The following is a 19,352-nucleotide window of genomic DNA, read 5'->3' on the forward strand; positions in this document are numbered from 1 at the left end:
TTTTTTTCAGACCAAGGTTTAGTTTTGTCTTCCTCACAGTGCTCATGTAATGCTGCTGTGACGTGCCCTTGAGACTTTGAACCGGGACGAGGGGGGCCTTTTTACTCTCACACACTTGGGATACTGTCCTAAAGGAGTCAGACTGCAGATGGCGCTGTCGTCCTGCCTCCACCGGTACGAACACAGTGCCAAAGCCTGTTTAAATCAGTAAACCGGACACAGCAAAATCACTTGACCACTCCGAGGAAGCGCGATAGTTAGCAGTCGAAACTGTCAGGTATGAAAACAAAGTAAACATCGGTCTGAAAAAATAAACTATTAAAAGATGCATAAAAAATGTTTAAGATTAGATTTTGGTGTTTTGGTTAAAATAATTGAAAATAGGAGAGTGTGAGGGAATATTCTTGTTATTGTCAGTATGTGATTAATTGATGTATTGCTATAAATGCTGTTGAGTGCATTGCATATGTAATAAAATGTACAGTATATCACAGTGGCATTTTAACAGCTGTTTTATTTTGACTCTCAGAAATTGTTAACCTAAGCCAATTTTAATTTCATAAAAGAAAACGCTATCAATTGATGTAAACAAATGTAGAAAACAAGAAATGCTAAATATATGAATGCTGTGGAGTAGGATTGTTAACCAGACTCTCATGCTTTAGAGCCTGGTGAGTTGTATTTCTCATTTAGCTGATGAGCACTGGACAGTCTGTTGGTAGATTCAAAGTACTGTCTGTTTACTGTGTCAATAAGTAAAGTGCTTTCTTATTTACAGCAGTAGTGACAAGTGTGTGGTGTCAGCTCCATTTAGCTCCACTGACCCATCACCCAGGACCTGCACACTCTTTCATTTGACGGTATTAGGACAACAGTAATTTTACAAAAATCAAAGGAATACATGGTGGTACTTAATGTTATTTAGGCTTCAAACTGCACGGTATTACTGAGAAAATGTGCATTTCTTAATCTCTAATTAGCAATAAATCAGTAAATCAGTGCAAAACTCATTTTAATCCTATGTTTTTTCAGACAACTCAACAGTATTATGACTGGACCATCGATCAGAATATGGTCCAAAATACATTTAAAAGAAGATATTTTTGTGTATAACTCAATGAAGTAGGACTTAGCGGACCCTCGTCTACAAAAGTCCCATTGTGTGCCTTTAATTAAATATGTGCATAGTGCAGGAGAGGTTTACTGAGATTAAAAACATGATGAAGAATAACCATAGATACACGCTGTAAATTATGTGGAGACTTGTTTCTGTGATAAGTCATAGCAGCTCACCAGGGAAATAAAAATCTATAAATGCTTTGCTAAAACACGTTGGTGACTAATGGCAACGGCTTCTTTAGGTTTTCAAATTGCTTCGCATAAATATAACTGCCTCATTATAAAAGGCCCCACACCACCTTTTGAATTTAGTCTAAAATGAACTGCAGTAGTATTCAGGTCCATATTGGATTAGAAGATAGTGGTGTAGTCTTCATCCTCTAACTACGGGATTGCCCATTCAAACCTCATCATCTCCACTTTGCCCGTGTTTGAATCTATTCGTGTAAACTTGGGATTAGCGTAACTGAACACCTGAGCATGACATGTACAGAGAGAGGATATAACTAGAAGAAAAATGAATACCCAGACATTGATAATAAAACTAGTATTGAAAGTAAATACTATCACTTCATGACATCACAAGGTGGAACAGAGCATTTTGAGCATTTCGAACATGCCTGAATGAAACAAAACACAACTCCAGGTATGTTTTTAAGGAGGTAACATCATTATAGCACGGTTTAAGAGTCACAAGAGTCAGTTTTGTATAATATAGGAGCTTTTACTGCCAACTCTTCTGTATAAAAATCAGTCTCTCCAATGCAGTGATTTTTGGCGCTGCTTTCACCTATTATTCATTTCACAATAGACCCAAACCATAATAGATTTCAAGATGACTAAACAGCATTATCATGACATCAGTTTAGGAAATGAGCTTTGATTCATAATTCGACTGTGGTTGTCACGGTGATGTGTGGTCCTTCTCGTATGGTTTAACAGAAGAATGACTCTGGAGATATTCAGTCCTGTGGCAGTTTGTCCTCAGGGAGACACCGTACTTTGACTCAACAATGAATCCTCCTGACAACATTTTCTCTTCTGAAACTAGAGTGTGATGATTTATTGTGTAGAGCTCGTATTGTTTTGAAAGAAAGAGCACAATGAGTTTTGATGAGGCTTTGAAAGTTTGTCGTAAATGTTTGCCGGGAGTTTTATAATCGCACTAACGTTAGAAAAATAGGATATGTGTGACAGAGATGGAGGATGATATAAAGGTGCACTAGGCAACTTTTCTGGTGGGAGTTGCGTGCTACGTGCTCGTCACCATGGAGATGTTGTTACGTTGTCTAGAATGTTTCACAGTATGGCATTAAACCTAGCATTTACTCCAGTATGGGTGTTCTTATAGCTCAAAAATACCTTGAAAAACACTTGCTGTACTTACTGTGAAAGGGCTCGCCTCTTCACAGATCTGACCTGTAACTTGACCTGATGGCATCATCTGCTTGTCTTTATATATTTAACAGATTTAATGCCATACTATGGAGCATTTAAAGCAAAGCAAAAGCACATGTAGACACACACATGTAGACACACACATGCATAAACACACTCACACACACCCCCACACCCCGACACACACATGCAGACACACACACATGTAGACACACACATGCAGACACACACATGCAGACACACACACACACCCCGACACACACACGCAGACACACACACGCAGACACACACACGCAGACACACGCACATGCAGACACACGCACATGTAGACACACACACATGCAGACACACACATGCAGACACACACACATGTAGACACACACACATGTAGGCACACACACATGTAGACACACATGCAGACACACACATGCAGACACACACGCAGACACAGACATGTAGACACACACATGGACACACACATGGACACACACACGCAGACACACACACACGCAGACACATGGACACACACATGCAGACACACACATGCAGACACACACACGCAGACACACACATGGACACACACACATGGACACACACACATGCAGACACACACATGCAGACACACACACGCAGACACACACACACGCAGACACACACACATGCAGACACACACATGCAGACACACACATGCAGACGCACACATATAGACACACACACATGCAGACACACACATGCAGACACACGCACATGCAGACACACACACACGCAGACACACACATGGACACACACACATGCAGACACACACATGGACACACACATGCAGACACACACACATGCAGACACACACACACATGGACACACAGAGCTGTTCAACCAGACACTGATGCCTCTCATTCTGAAAATACTCATGTTATAGTCACATCCAGGTTCAAAGTACTGCAAATATACCTGGAAATGTTATGAAAAGTCTATTACCCACTATCCTTTGCTGTGGCGCTCGGGGATGGCTATACGCTGCCGTGGAGATAAAAAGGATGAGTGTACACAGTTGTGGCTTATGGTTTTGAGTTGAACAGATTTGAGCAGGAGCCTTGTGCGTACAAAGGAGTGACTGGTTACCTCCTCACCTCCTCAGGCTTGAATGTGCTCAGGTTTATGGCACTGTTTTTTTTGTTTTTTTTTCGTTTTTTGTTTTTTTTAATCTGTGGAAAGTCTATTTGAGGACACATTACATCGAGTTCATATTGTTTACCTGCAGTCATGGGGTTATCATTAGAATCACATGTTGTTGTACTAAAACGGAAACATTAGATCCTATAGGTTGTCTTCTTTCTGTATGTCTTTATGTATTTTTGTCTGTATCAATACTTAAAATATAGTATCTAGTTTCAGCTCTAGTTTTAGTATCGGTTTTACCTTTGCACCTTGATGCCAGTTGTCAGCCCACCTCTCCCTCTCCTCTGTGTTATGACATCTCTCAGGTTGTATAAGAGACTAATGGCCTTGTCTTGATAAATGCTGTAATGTAAGTCTGGGATGAGCTTCTATATTGATCACTCACTTTCTTTGAGTGTGGGTGGGCTTTTACAGCACGGACCACAGCTCTAGCTCCGCCAGCACTCAGGGGTCAGAAAAGTAGCCTTAGACCTCTGCGATAACTGCTCTTCTCTCTATCATTTATGTGGCTCCTCGGATTTGAGCGGCTCTTATAGATGCTCTGCGCTGGAGAAATGTGGACGTGTATTATCTGTACGCGCCGGGTGCTCTGAGCCGGGGGTGCGGTTTTAGATTTTGCCTTTGCACTGAGAATGAGTCTTATGTTAGAATGCTAGCGTTTTGTAAATAATATCAGATAATGTCCACTATTTGCATTTTAAAGAAGGATTTTAAGTCAGATGCTATTCAAATGTGTTTTTCCACGCTCATTACTGCTTTTGTAGCAAATAACTTTATTTTTAAACAGTATTTTATGTAGAAAATGCATGAAATAAGCAATTAATATAAGTCTAAACGAAGGACTGTGTTTAAAATGTAAAAAAACGGTCACATCCTGATCCTCATATAGAATTGGCGAGCGTTGGCGTGGCTGGTACTTGTCTCCATGGAGATAGATAAGTGTACACATAGTCACATTTTTAAATAGCGCTTTTCCAACTTCAAGGCACTCAAACTGCTTTACATCAAGGAACCTTTCACCCATTCACGCGCACATTCATACACCAGTGCACCGCCGACCTGTGGGTGAATGGAAGTGAGCGCTCTACCAACTGTGTTCAGGTCGAGACCCGGACCGGCAACCTTCGCATACTGTCATACTTCGCATTTAAGCTATTACATTTGAGCTTGCCTTGACGAAACAAAGTCAAAGTGTGTTGGGGGTAAAACTGCTGGAGGTTTGAAGAGTAAGCAATGGGAACAGCTTTAATTGAAGTACAGCCATCTATTTGACGTGACATTTTAACTTTGTACCCGTCTAAAAATAGCTCCGTCAACACATTATAGGATTTAATTTATTTGCAGTAGCACTAAATCACTGTAATAGCTAATAACAGGAGCAGATCAACCTCCACATCACTGCAATTACAAACACGATCCATCTTCTCAACAGCCTGTCCCAGTCCTGCCCGGGATTACTGCTTAGCTCAACAAAAACGACACAGAAATACCCACACTTGTGTCCACGGGCCTCACATATAGGCAGAGTGCGACAGACAGAGGCCGCCTGCAGGTAAACGCATGAATAATCCGATTTGGGAGCAGAGGAGGTGGTAAAAAATGTCCGATGTTGTTGCAACATGCAGCAGAGTAAAGCGTTCACCGCAGGCCAAACGGACAGGCAGAGGACAGGGGCTTCTTATCGAGCAGAGGCAGAGCTAAGACTGCTACAGGCGCTAGCTCGCCTTTTGACTTTGACTAATTATGAATGCACAAACGGTACGTCATAAGAAGGCTGGAATGATGTATTGGTTTTGGGTTGATCTCCACCACTGGCCGATATTTTGTTTTAGCCGATCTGCTGAATAAAGAATTTGGATAAAACGATATTTGAGCATTTAATTGTGAAGAGGCCCCTGCACAAAACATGACTCCACAGCTGTCTTAAATGTTTGTGGTAAAGAGGGGCTGTGGGAGAGATTTCAATACATTGAAATAGCAAAGTTTTGGGACAATAATCAAAATCAGCCCTACATATCGGCTCAAAAAATATTGGCACATCTTATCGGCCACTGGTTGCTCTGGATTGATGTGTATTTTCTTGGGATTTTGATTTCATTTGATTTAATTAAAGATGCACTTTGTAACCGCCTATTTGTTTCCATGGTGATGTTATTGCTTTGCCCAAAATGTTGCTCAGTTAAACAGATAAATCTCCATGGAGACAAGCGGGTGACGTCTCCAGACTCCGGGCCAAGTTGCCGGTCAGATCTGTGAAGTGGAAAGCCCACTCACATTTTAGAGCAATAAAAACGAATTCAAGCTAGATCTGTTTAATGCCATACTGTTGGACATTGTCTGCACTATTTTATCAGTCAAATCCCACAGTTGTTTTTAAAAATGTACAATTATAACACAGTATCATTTGCATATTTTTTTGTTTTGTTTTTTTACTCCATCAGTGTAAAGTAAAGTAAGAGACAGTACATTTGGTGTTATATTTAAATTCTTGTGCAGATCTTTAAAGCTTAATTTTGAATTCTTAAATAAAAAGATGTATTTACAGTGATTTCATTGCCATCCTCACTGCCTGCGCCTGTGTCCTGGTGGTGCAGGGGAATGAGGTTTTTCTGAGCGTTACAAATGTGTGTGAAGCCTGCTGTGTCTGCTGTGTCTCTGCTGCTTCTCCTCATTTGTCTCTGAGCTCAACACAACTCCCCTCCAGCCAATGTACTGTTTCAGACATAAGGCTCTGATTTATGGCATGGAGAGGAATTTTCAGAAATTTTAACTTCAGTCACATTTTGTTTTGTTATTTTTGTGTTGTGTAATAAAGCTACCTGACCTAATAATAATAATAATAATAATAATGATAATAATGATAATAATAATAATAATAATAATAATAATAATAATAATAATAATAATAATAATTATTATTATTATTATTATTATTATTATTACTATTGTTTTTTTGCATTTTATTTTTAATTTTTTTTAGTATTGTTACTTTTTATAGTCTACATTGTGATGCTGTCATACTCTCAGATGGGGAAGAGTCACAGTTTCCTTATTCACTACATGGTTTACGCATAAGAATTATCTAAAAGAAAAATTCATAAATGTTGAAGCTTATCATATTTATTGGTGCTGAGCCCCTAGAACTACATTTTCACCAAAAATCTGCATTTGAACATTATTATTAAATATCATTGGCCCATACAATGTTGTGATGTCGTCTGAACCACAGTAATAATCATGATTCATTGTAAAACGGCTCACTCCTGACGCCTCTAGTTTTGATGTTTTCATGTCTATCAGAGCTGGATAATACAGTGCTGTTGTTGAGAGCCAAATGTTTTTATCACACATTTGGTGGGTTTCTTGTTGTCACAGTTTGTGTGGGCTCTTTGGTGATAATCAAACGTCAGTTGTGTAATGGTTAACGTTGACTCATGTTCTCCGTCAGATCAGGACTATACAGCTGTCAGCCTGTTGTGCACTGAATCACAAAATATGTTAAATACATTGGTGTAATGGGCTTCATGCTTTGGTTTGCCAGTTCCTTCGACTACAACGAATACGCACTCTCATCTGAACTCTCACTAAACCCCAACACCTGCAGCTAAGCATTAATCAGTGCTGGTTCAGTCTCTGCAGCTCAGTGAGTGAATTGTGGAGATTCTGAGCTTTCACATGTGGCATTTCCTGTCCAAATACTGAGAATGAGAAAAAGTCTGTTTCCATGTATGTTTATATCCAGGTTAAAGCACTGGTAAACACTTTCCTTTTCAAACCAGCACGAGCGCATCCTACACACACTGTACTCAACACTATTTTGGAGCTTATTGTTGGCATATTGGTCACAGTCTGTTAGCTGCAAATTAAGATGAACAGTTTTATGATGGATTATAGGTGCGCTGAAAAAAACAACTCTGGATCGATAACAAATTCTCAAAAATCGATTTCAAATTATGTTAATGAGTGTTTCTGGGATGGTAAAACCTCTTAAAATTCAGCTGACGTTGCCTCTGCGGCGTTTACATGTGTCTTACATCATCAGCAAACTCTGAATAAACTTGTGTCTAATATAGTTTCTTTGTGATTCTTTCCTGATCTACATAAAAGATTGTTACAACAGGAAACTTGAAATGTGTCTTTTAATGAAATATTGCCTTAGAATCGTTTTTTAATCGAATCAGGACCCCAGTAATTGAAATCGAATCGCCATGGACTTAAAGATTCATATCCCTAAAGTCTTGTTTCTGTGGTAGGAGTTAGAATTGTGTCTCATCTTTACCGTCTCTATACAAATGATAATATAACTTTCCATTGTGTTTGTTCCAGTGCTGCTGCGTGAGGAGGTGGTGCAGCTGCAGGAGGAGGTGCAGCTGCTGCGTCAGATGAAGGAGGTGCTGAGTCAGGACATCGCAGACGCTCGAGGCTCCACCAACGCTCGAGGCTCCACAAACGGCCTGTCCGCGGCCGAGCTCCGCACCCAGCTCGGGGACAAGGAGCAGGAGGTGGAGCGCGCCAAAGAGGCTCTACAAGGTCAGAAAACCCAGAATTATCCACGACAAGCTTATACAAGTCAGCGGGTTTGAATTCAACATTTGAAATCTGCGCTGTGTCATTTTACTACGAGAGGATTTGCAGCGTGCTTGAGTTCACGGAGATATTATTGCTTTGTCTGGGATGTTCCACAGTATGCAATGTATCTCCATGGAGACACCACTAGGCCAAGTTATATGTCAGATCTGTAAGAATGCATGTGTTTGAAGGTAGTTAAGACTGGAACACTGGGACATTTCATTTAAACCTTGTAATTTTTAAAACGATTAAATCCAAGAAGAGACACATTTGGGTCTACAGATACTTTAGTTTCATTTTCAAAACCAAACATGTCCTCCAATATGAGATTCAAGCACTGAGGGAGCGTGGATAACTCTAGCGATCTTCATATTTTCTTTGATTATTTTGCATTTTTGTGTTGTAATCTGTGAGCTTTTGTATTTCAGAGCTTTACTTGTATAGTGGTGTCATCATAAACGTACTCTGTCCTAGTGTCAGATCATGGCACATGTTAAGAGCTGTGCAGTTAATGGAGTTTCAATTAAGATTCATTTCTAATCGACTTTTTAATGGAGAGTCTACAGCCAATCCTCTGCCAGTAAAAGCATGTGGTTTGGAGCAGACGGGAGAATTTGCAAGAACATATTTAGCAGTTTTTTGTGTTAATTGACAGCGATTACAACGAGGTTTATATTGTTGATGTTCTGGAAATTGAAAGCATTTTTTTGTTTTTGATAAGATAATCTAAAATCAAATTGAAAGATTCTGAAAGTTCATTAATATCACTGTACCGTGTTTTTATGTAGGCCTAATATTTTTACTTGTTCCGATTGGCTCTGTGCACAACGGCTCCCGGCAACTTCACTGTCACCGTCACTATTTTCTGTCCAGATTTATTTTTACGGGGTATTTGCAAAGTTGTGAATGAATAAATATTTAAAGATTATGCAGTGGACAAGGAGCTGTGGGTGGATGTCACTGACAACATGTTAAACACTACACCACATGTGTCAAACTTAAGGCCCGTGGGCCAAATGTAGCCCTCCACATCATTTTATGTGGCCCTCGACAGGGTAAATTAAAAGGTGTGATGGTCTTAACATGTCTTTTTATCAAGAGATACGCCGTTACTTTATATTTTTACATCTATGCAAATGAATATGCAATGTTTGTAACTTGAATTAATAATAAATACAGAAACGGTTAATTAAAAAGTTAAAAAGTAGTTACATTTATTTTACACCTTTGAGGGCAGCCATTTTCCTGATGTGGCCCTCGGTGAAAATGTGTTTGACCCTGCACTACACAAATAAAATGAATACTTCAGAATGAGATGTTTGTGCCTCAGTGCTAATGCTAATGCTACAATTTCTGTGTGTGAGTCAACCGTATAAGCTTAATACTGTTTTCTAAGGCTGCAAAAACTGTGACATACTTTAGTGTTCTGCGTCTGACCCACCCTTTGGCAATCACCACTTCATATTGTGATGACTTAATTAAAACGATTAGATCTAGTGAAATGAAGAGACATGTAAACGTGCTCCAGATGCTGTGATAGCGGTTGGAGGATAATCCGCTGTGTTAGATTGGTTTGCATTGTCAGACAAGTGGCAACAGTCCCTCAGTTTGATCAGATCAGTTTTGGAGCTGTGGTTTCAACATGAGGCTTGGTGTCTCTGCTGCAGCCAGCCAGACTCCAACTCTGCACCTCAGCCTAATTATCCTCGATCACTCACAGCTCCTCTCATAGACATTTTATCCCTGAGTTTACAGCAAATGTCAGACATACAGTAGCCATAGAAACGCAATCATGTGGTACAGTTGGTTTTCTTGAATAATTGAAGCACAAACCAAATATTCAGCTAATTGAAGTAAAAATAAACTAGTAACGGGGCTGATCAAGGACTAAACTAGGGTCATATCATTATATACTATGGCAAGTATCGTAATATCGAGCTGATATTTGTATTAAAATGTATAGAAATGTACCGAACCTTGATGTCATAATGTTACCTCCATACTAGCTGGGACTGATATAAAAACTGAGCACATCTGCAGATAAATATAACATAAACTTAACTCAAACTAAAAATTAAAATTAAAAATTATAATTTAAAAAAAAAGCTAATTTTTGGGAATTATTTTGCAATGGGACATGAGAAATTATACTTTTCGATTCCCCAGTCAATCAAAACTAAAACTAAACCGTTACCAGGAAGCACGTCTATACAAGAACTAAACCAGGTCTTAAACACAAAATGGTTAAAACCAGAAACTGACTAAATCACAAAAACTGAAGTAGGTTTAAAAGTGCTTATGAAGGTGTAAAATAATACTTAATAGTACATTTTCTCTGTACAACCAACAGCTCATATAGACAAGGTTGTTTTTCTATAATATGAGGCTTCCAAACTGAAAAAGACACTTGTGGATCGCTCCTCGTACTTGTCACGGCGTTTACTGTCACGCTCGTAAAATGTTGTGCAACGGCTGCCGAACAGGTTTGAATGTCAGACTAAAGTAATGTATGAACGTTGAAGACAGGAATAGTTTCTGAATGACACATGTCCCCGCTCTCTCTCTCTCTCTCTCTCTCTCTCTCTCTCTCTCTCTCTCTCTCTCTCTCTGTCACTCACAAACTTATAACCCTCCTTCTTTCTATACTTCTCCACATCCCTCCCACTCCCCTCTCTCTTTCTCTCCCTGTAGCTCTCTCTTTGTCGCTCCCTTCCTCTCTCTGTCTTTTTCTACCTGTTTTTTCTGTCCCTTTCTTCCAACTCTCCCCCCTTTTCTTCTGTCTTCCCTCTCTTTTTCCCTTCTCTCACTCTTTCTCTTGCTCTCCTTCCCTCTCTCTGATCCCTTCCTCTTTCTCCCTTTCTCTACTCCTTCTTTCTATCTCCCTTTCTTCTGTCGTCCAACTCTTTTTTCCCTTCTCCTGCTAACTTTTTCTCTCTGTCCTTCCCTCTCTTTTGCCCTTCCCTCTTTCTCTTCTCTTCTCTTTCTCTCCCTGTATCTTTCTTCTTTCTCTCTCTCTTTGTCTCTCCCTTCCTCTCTCTCTGTATTTTCTACCTGTTCTCTCCCTTTCTTCCATTTCCCCTTTTCTTCTGTCTTCTATCTCTTTTTCCCTTCTCTCACTCTTTCTCTTGCTCTTCTTCCCTCTCTCTGATCCCTTCCTCTTTCTCTTCTCTTTCTCTCTCACTCACCCGCTGTCTAACTCTCCCTCCCTCTCTGTATATTCTATATTATCTTTGTCTCTCCCTCCCTCTGTCTTTCTCTCCCCCTTCTTTCTCTCTCCCTTTCTTCCGTCTTCCAACTCTTTTTTCCCTTCTCCCGCTAACTTTTTCTCTGTCTCCTTCCCTCTCTTTGACCCTTCTCTTTTTCTCTTCTCTTGTCTTTTCTCTCCCTGTATCTCTCTTCTTTCTCTCTCTTTGTCTCTCCCTTCCTCTCTCTAACTGTCTTTTTCTACCTGTTCTTTCTCTCTCTTTCGTCCAACTCTCCCCCTTTTCTTCTGTCTTCCATCTATTTTTCCCTTCTCTCACTCTTTCTCTCTCCCCCCTCTCTCCTTCCCTCTCACTGGTCTCTCCCTCTTTCTCTTCTCTCTCTCTCTCATTCACTCACCCGCTGTCTAACCCTCCCTCTCTCTATATATATTCTATACTATCTTTGTCTCTCCCTCTTTCTTTCTCTGTCCCTTTTTTCTGTCTTCTATGTCTTTTTCCCTTCTCCCGCTTACTTTTTATTTCTCTCTCCCTTTCTCTAGTCCTTCCCTCTCCCCTCTGGTTTCTCGCTCTCTCTTTCTCTCTGTCACCCACCCACTTCCTACCCCGTCTTCTCTCTCCCCCCCCTCTCCCTCTCTCCCTCCCTCTGTCTTTCTCTACCCCTTCTTTCTCTCTCCCTTTCTTCCATCTTCCAACTCTTTTTTCCCTTTTCCAGCTAACTTTTTCTCTGTCTCCTTCCCTCTCTTTGACCCTTCTCTTTCTCTTCTCTTGTCTTTTCTCTCCCTGTATCTCTCTTTGTCTCTCCCTTCCTCTCTCTAACTGTCTTTTTCTACCTGTTCTTTCTCTCCCTTTCTTCCAACTATCCCCCCTTTTCTTCTGTCTTCCATCTATTTTTTTCCCTTCTCTCACTCTTTCTCTCTCCCCCTCTCTCCTTCCCTCTCACTGGTCTCTCCCTCTTTCTCTTCTCTCTCTTATTCACTCACCCGCTGTCTCTATATATATTCTATACTATCTTTGTCTCTCCCTCTTTCTTTCTCTGTCCCTTTTTTCGGTCTTCTATGTCTTTTTCCCTTCTCCCGCTTACTTTTTATTTCTCTCTCCCTTTCTCTAGTCCTTCCCTCTCCCCTCTGGTTTCTCGCTCTCTCTTTCTCTCTGTCACCCACCCACTTCCTACCCGGTCTTCTCTCTCTCCCCCCTCTCCCTCTCTCCCTCCGTCCATCAGTGTTTGGTGACGTTCTGTCGTGTATTCTCTGTGTTGTGTACAGTGGAAATGAGATCGCCCTGGTTGTCACATAGACCAGTCAAAACAAATAGCTGAATGCATGAATATCTGACACTATCCCACTTGTCTTTTAAAAACGGTTACATCATCTTTCCCCAAGAGCAGCACGAGCTCGAAAGGCCATAGACAGAAGACAGACTGCCCCCTAGTGGTTCCCTTTGTCACCTACAGTTCAGTGAGATTATGTTATAATGAGATTCACTGTCAGGAACAAAACTACAAGTCAAGACAAAAGCACAACCTGTATTAACTATAACTTTTCTGCCATTTGCTTGTTACCATGGGTGTGTTATTGCTTAGCCTGAAATGCTCCACAGTGTAGCATTAAACATATCTATCTTGCATCCATTCAAACCCTTTAAGTCAGTTTAAAAGGGACTAAATTATACCTCAACCATCACCCAAAATGAAGACTTAACACGGTGCAAACCAGGTCACAAACTATAAAGCTGAACTTACCCTTTGTGTTTTTCTTCTTTATCGTCTCCATAGCGATGAAAGCGGACCGTAAGCGCCTGAAGGTGGAGAAGTCGGACCTGGTGAGCCAGATGCAGCAGCTGTACAGCACACTGGAGAGCAGAGAGGAGCAGCTCCGAGAGTTCATCCGCAACTACGACCAGCACAAGAAGGTGACCAAAAAAAAGAGCTGTTTGTGTCAGAATTATCAGGCCTCAAGTGCAGAGGAGAAGGTGAACTAGAGTCTGAGATCTTCATATTAGTTTAAAGCTGATCTGTTCTACAAAATCAACTTTTTAGAGATTTAACCATGTTGTAGTTGTTTCCTCTCACCATTTACACTCAGAGTTGGACTTAGAGTGAATTGGCATATTTAACCAATCTTTAATCACTTATTTTCAAGACGCCATATTGCCTCCACCGGCATACTCGTAATCATTTTAGTACAAATGAAAACAAAATCCGCTGCCCGCCCCTGTGATGTGCAGTTATCCATCAGAAGTGCCGACCACTTCACGGCTCTTTGTTGTGACGACGTTTACGTCCCATTGGACATCACGGTTTTCTAATGCAGAAGTCAGCAGATTTGTTTCTTTTATTAAGTAATTTAAGATCAATATTGCAATTGAAAATATCCAAATAATAATAACATAATGATCCACGGGTGTCATAAATGTCTTTAACGCTGATCATGTGCAGAGTCATGTGTGAAGTATTTAAATCCCTTTGACCCCAGTACACTCAGCCTGGACGTAGACGGCTCTTGTTCCTTTGTTTGGCTGCTGTTGTTGTCAATACTGTTTTAGATAGGATTAGTATACATTAAATAAAAGTTGATTATCCTAATAAAATAATAATAAAAATATATTATGTAATAGGCTGTAACATCAGACCATTAATTATAAAGTTTAATATGCCAGTTATTTGACTTGTTCAAAGTTTTACAACACAAGTATCACAGATCCCTCTGTGCACAGCAGCACACGAGCTGAAAACTAACACACACATCAAATAAACAACATATTCAAATTCAGATTAATAACAAATAAAGACTACTCAATTATTTTTATGTAGAACACTTCAGTTTGTGGTGTTGTTTTAATATTTATTGTGATTAGCATTAGCATTAAAGCACAAACATGTCTCTAAACAGAGGAGTCCTCCTGTGAAGTATTTTATTTGTGTAGTGTTTAACATGTTGTCAGTGCCATCCACCTGCAGCTCCCTGTCCAACCCTGATCTTTCATTATTTATTAAGTTAGTCTCTAAGTTAAGTTAAGTAGCGTCTCTGCACAAACCTCATAGAGACACAGATGAACAGGAGGTAGTGTCGCTCACAGTGAGGCCAGGTGCTCTTGTGCACAGAGATGATTTGGTTTTGGGTGGCATCTTAGAGCCTGAAGCTTTCAATTATCTTCTTACATAACCAAAGCACACAGAATGAATTATCCAAGTGGAATATAATATGCTGACTACAACATTAAGGTTATGCAAATAATCTTAACAAAACTTCTAACCTGCTTTTGTTCAAACAGTTTATATTACACATGACAGTGTTCACAGAGTTTACATACACACCAGAAATGTGAACTTTTTCTGAGCTCTGATCATTAAAATGCATGTAAACTGTTTTATCTGTTGGGAGTAATCTAATTTCTTGATGATTGTTCACACCTGTGCAGATTTTGACAAGGAAAATGATGCCAAAAAAGCCTAAACTAAAGGAAAAATTAAAGACAAAATGAGAATAGTTACTTTAAAATCCTTTGTACTTTGCCTTTCAAGTACAAGTTTACTGACTCTGACACATGTCCCCAGAAATCTTTTGCGCACGTAAACACACACCTACATCAGATCGAATTATTGTGTTATTGGATTTTTCCCGGTCATATAAAGATACCGAGTGTCCACCATGAAATGACTGAACTGGTGCCTGTGTTTGTTTAGGAGAGTGAGGATGCGGTGAAGGTGCTGGCCAAAGAGAAGGACCTGCTGGAGAGGGAGAAGTGGGACTTGAGGAGACAGACCAAAGAGGCCACGGAAACAGCCGTGTCTCTGCGTTCTCAGATCGACCTCAAGGAAAACCGCATCAAAGAACTGGAGGCTGAGCTCACCATGGTACAAACACTGATGGACCCACAGATATTTCACTGCCTGTAGTAAAGATATGTGCTGTATCATGGTATAATGGTATATCTGCTTCTGTCCATGCAGCTGTTGTCGCTTTCCTGGCATGTTCCACAGTATGGCATTGAACATCATGCCAAAAACATGTATTCTGTGAGCTGTCTCCACGAATAGAGTTTAATGCCAGAGTGTGGAACATTCCAGGCAAAGCAGTAACATTTTCATGAAAACGGCCCTTCACTGAAACATTACATAGTGCAACCTGAACTGTGAGTTTAGCCGACATGAATAAAAAATGAGTTTGTGCTTTACCAAATGAGCTCAATGGTGGAAGGTAATGTAAAGTACTATACTATACAAGTACTATACACATTTGAGGTATTTGTATTTTACATTTTAAAGTAGATACTTTTACTTCGTTACATTTGAGAGCAGGTATCTGTACTTTTTACTCCACTTTTTGAACTGGGCTGAAAAGTAAAAGTATTTTTCATTATTGTTTGGCTCAGGGGTTTATTTTTAACACATTTGTTTGAGCAAAAACAAATATACAAAAAAAACAAAAACACAATCAGCAAAAAAAGATTAATTCAATTGTTTCTGTTGAACAAAATTCTGCAGAAATCTTTATCACAATCAGCACATTTAAAGCTTCATTAGAGCTCAAACTCTGCACTAAATACTTTTTCCTCTTTAAGTACATTTTTAAACAGTTATTTTAATACTTTTACTTTCATGTGATACTTTTACCACCACTGGTTGAGCACGATAATGAACTGCAGTTAGGTATTATTTAATGTAATCAAAATAATTGCATTGACCACAGCATTTCTGGTTCTGTTGCCTTTTAGAAACGCCTACATTTCTTCTGTTTTGGCCAGATTAATATTTCATGTCTTTTTCAGTGCCACATGTCACTGATATTGTCACTATCACGTCTCACATCAAACTGCTCCTCACAGACAGAAGCATTCAGAGCATTTTTCTTCGGTTTACATTCATAGTGGTCGTTAATCTCTATGCAAATAAACACTTTGAAGCAATCAGCGGGAATGCTCCGCTGTCTCCTGGCACTGAAGGGATTAACCACTCAATTTACATATGTTTAACTTGGCATCAGTTCAGTTCATCATGTAAGATTTAAGTGCAATTTATAGGCACAAATAGATCAGATTACACCTTTTTACTACCAGATCAGAGAAGTGTATGGGATTATTTAGTCTGACAGCACCGTGCTCGTTTGGGTTTCATGTTCTGAGATCCATATAGACACAAACAGCAGAGATAATCATTTTCTCCTGGAGCTGCGTTTTGTTTCATTCACACATGTTTAACACACAAACCCAGAAAACACCACCTTATGATGTCATGTGGTAATACAGGAAGTGCTCCACTGTGTTTTTAAACTCCACACACCTTCACCAGAATCATTTGGGTGATTTCAGCTCTCGAAGTGCCGATCTCTGCTGAACAAAAGGTTAAAAAGAGCTGTTAACTTAAAGACTACCACTACCACATGACATCACAAGGTGGAACAGAGCATTTTGAGCTTTTGACAGACCAATAACACATTGAAACATGTGTGAATGAAACAAAACACAACTCCAGGTCTGCTTTTGAGACGATAACAAGAGTCTATTTTGCATAATATAGAACATTTTAAGCATTTTTATTTGCATGCCTATAATTGTATGGGTAAACATATTTTTTTAACTTATAGTCCATAGAAAGTCCACAGAATAATAAACCAGGCAACACATATAATTTTAATGTATTTGAAAAATGTTCTAAGCAGTAGCGCAGGTTGATTGGCCCAAATATATATAATTATAGTTAATGAGTCTTCCTTTAGAATGGTCAAAAGTCTTCAAAATGTCGTCACTAAAAAGGAACCTGAAATGCATTAATACAATGGACTAACATAAAAAGTTATTAAAGCAATTAATATTACTGTTTTGTTTACACACGTCTCACTCTTTCCAATTCCAGGCTAAGCAGTCTTTGGCTACTCTGACCAAGGACGTCCCAAAGCGTCACTCTCTGGCGATGCCCATGGAGCCGGTGGTGAACGGGAGTCAGGAGTGGGTGATGCATCCGGACCTGCCCCTCACCGCCGCCATTCGCCAAAGTCAGCAGACCCTGTACCACAGCCACACCACAGACCGACCCGGTACGAGCGCTCTCTCTCTCTCCTCTGCTCTGTGTGGTGTCTGTGCTCCTGCTGCTGGTGCAAAACTAACCCCGGTTTCTCAAAGCAGTGGCTCCCAACCTGTTTGTCTCGTGTACAGTTTTCAGTCATATCGTCGTCTCGCGTCAAAATATTCTTGGTTTAAAAGAGGCTAAATTGACTTTTATAACTCTTAAGACATGTTTTAATGGTTCCCTCATAATTATCTTACTCAAAGTTGTATTTTGGATTGATTCATGCCTGTTTGAGCTCTGCAATTAAGGTTTGAATGTTCAGAAAATTCAATTTACACCACCCCCTATCCCCGTCCACTGTACTGTCCTTACAATTAATAGAAAAATATTAAATTCAATTCATTTTATTTTTGTAACGCCCCAAATCACAACAGTTGTCTCGAAGGACGTTCATGTTTTGGTTGATGGGGGAAACCGGAGTACCCGGAGGAAACCCATCCAGACACGGGGAGAAACATGAAAAACTCCACACAGAAAGGCCTGGGCGACCCGGGGATCGAACCAAACCTTCTGCTGTGAGGCATGAGTGTTGCCATTCAGCCACCGTGCTGCCAAAATATGAACATAAAGCTTTAAAAAACATCTTAGAACAACCAAAATCTAACGTCTTGTAGTCTCAACAACCAATGAAAATGAATAAAATCTTATAGTTGACTGTAAAACATGGGAAATGTATGTTTATTTACCCCTCATTGAAGTACTTCTACCTTTACATTAGTCCGCGTACCTCAGGTTGGGAAACACTGTGCTAAGGGGCTCTAATACTAACTTTGGGACTTTGTGTGTATGTGTATGTGTGTGTGGGTGTGTGTGTGTGTGTGTGTGGTGTTTGTGCTGTAAATGAACACACATGACTCCAGCTGTGGTGAGGATCAGCCCGGGACACTCCAGACAACCCTCCGTTATATCGGACGCCTCTGTTGCCGATGGCGACCGGTCGTCCACTCCGAGTGACATCAACTCTCCGCGACACAGGACGCACTCGCTCTGCAATGTAAGAACAGCCGAGGTGTGATTCCCCGATTTGAGTCCAAACCAAATTTGCGTCAAAATGCAGAAAAGAAAACTCAATATGTTCAGTTGTTTTACTCTTTACGTGTGTATATTTGAAGTTAATACAACATAGACAAATGCAGGATAAGTCTCTCTAAGTCTGGGTTTGACAGTGAACCTTTGATTTTTGCAATGTTAAATATGAGCCCTATGACTGCAGTGTTAAATATGCCCAATAACTGTCAAGACACAAGATTTATCTGCAAATAAACCAGAGCAAACACATCAGAACAGAGACGCATTGAGGCTGGTATGCTACGTCTTTATCTAAAAATAAACATTATGAAACTTTCTTTACATGCTCTGTTTAACTTAAATGAATGTCAGATTAAGACTACAACTGAGGAATAACATTTTAACCATTTCTGCTGAGTAAAATAATGAAAATATAGAACAGACTATAACAGACTATCATTACTGACGCAAATGTGTTAAATTACTCAAACTGGGGAATGACACGTCCCGTCCAGATAATCACACCCCCATGTTCTCGTGTGTATTCCTCTGTCCTGTTTTGGCTTGTGGGTGCCAGCTGCCTTTGGTGGTGGTGTTTTTGTGTTTTACAGGGCTGCACAATATTTGATTATTTTGCAGAATTTTACTTTTATATGTTGGAGCATATAGCATATAAACCTTTTGAATATGAAATGGCCAAAATGCAAAATGTAAAGACTTGTATTTTGTTTTAAGAAAAGAAGGAAGCAGTTATTAATGTCTGTTAGTTTATATACAGCCTGTTTTATGCTCTGATTAAAGCACACAGCCTTCAG

General features: G+C 39.9%; 1 protein-coding gene across 5 annotated transcripts in view; it reads left to right on the forward strand.

The window, feature by feature from the left end:
* The window catches only part of kaznb (kazrin, periplakin interacting protein b), a 182,875-nt gene that overhangs the window by 154,468 nt on the left and 9,055 nt on the right, over positions 1-19,352 (forward strand). For all 5 annotated transcript variants that reach the window (XM_033966596.2, XM_033966594.2, XM_055221714.1 and 2 more), the window contains 5 exons: positions 8,020-8,223; positions 13,237-13,373; positions 15,148-15,318; positions 17,317-17,497; positions 18,390-18,523. In XM_033966596.2, coding sequence (XP_033822487.1) covers positions 8,020-8,223; positions 13,237-13,373; positions 15,148-15,318; positions 17,317-17,497; positions 18,390-18,523 — 827 coding nt within the window. The remainder of the gene's footprint in view (positions 1-8,019; positions 8,224-13,236; positions 13,374-15,147; positions 15,319-17,316; positions 17,498-18,389; positions 18,524-19,352) is intronic.

Source organism: Periophthalmus magnuspinnatus, chromosome 5 (assembly GCF_009829125.3).
Source record: "Periophthalmus magnuspinnatus isolate fPerMag1 chromosome 5, fPerMag1.2.pri, whole genome shotgun sequence".
Classification (NCBI taxonomy): Eukaryota; Metazoa; Chordata; class Actinopteri; order Gobiiformes; family Gobiidae; genus Periophthalmus; species Periophthalmus magnuspinnatus.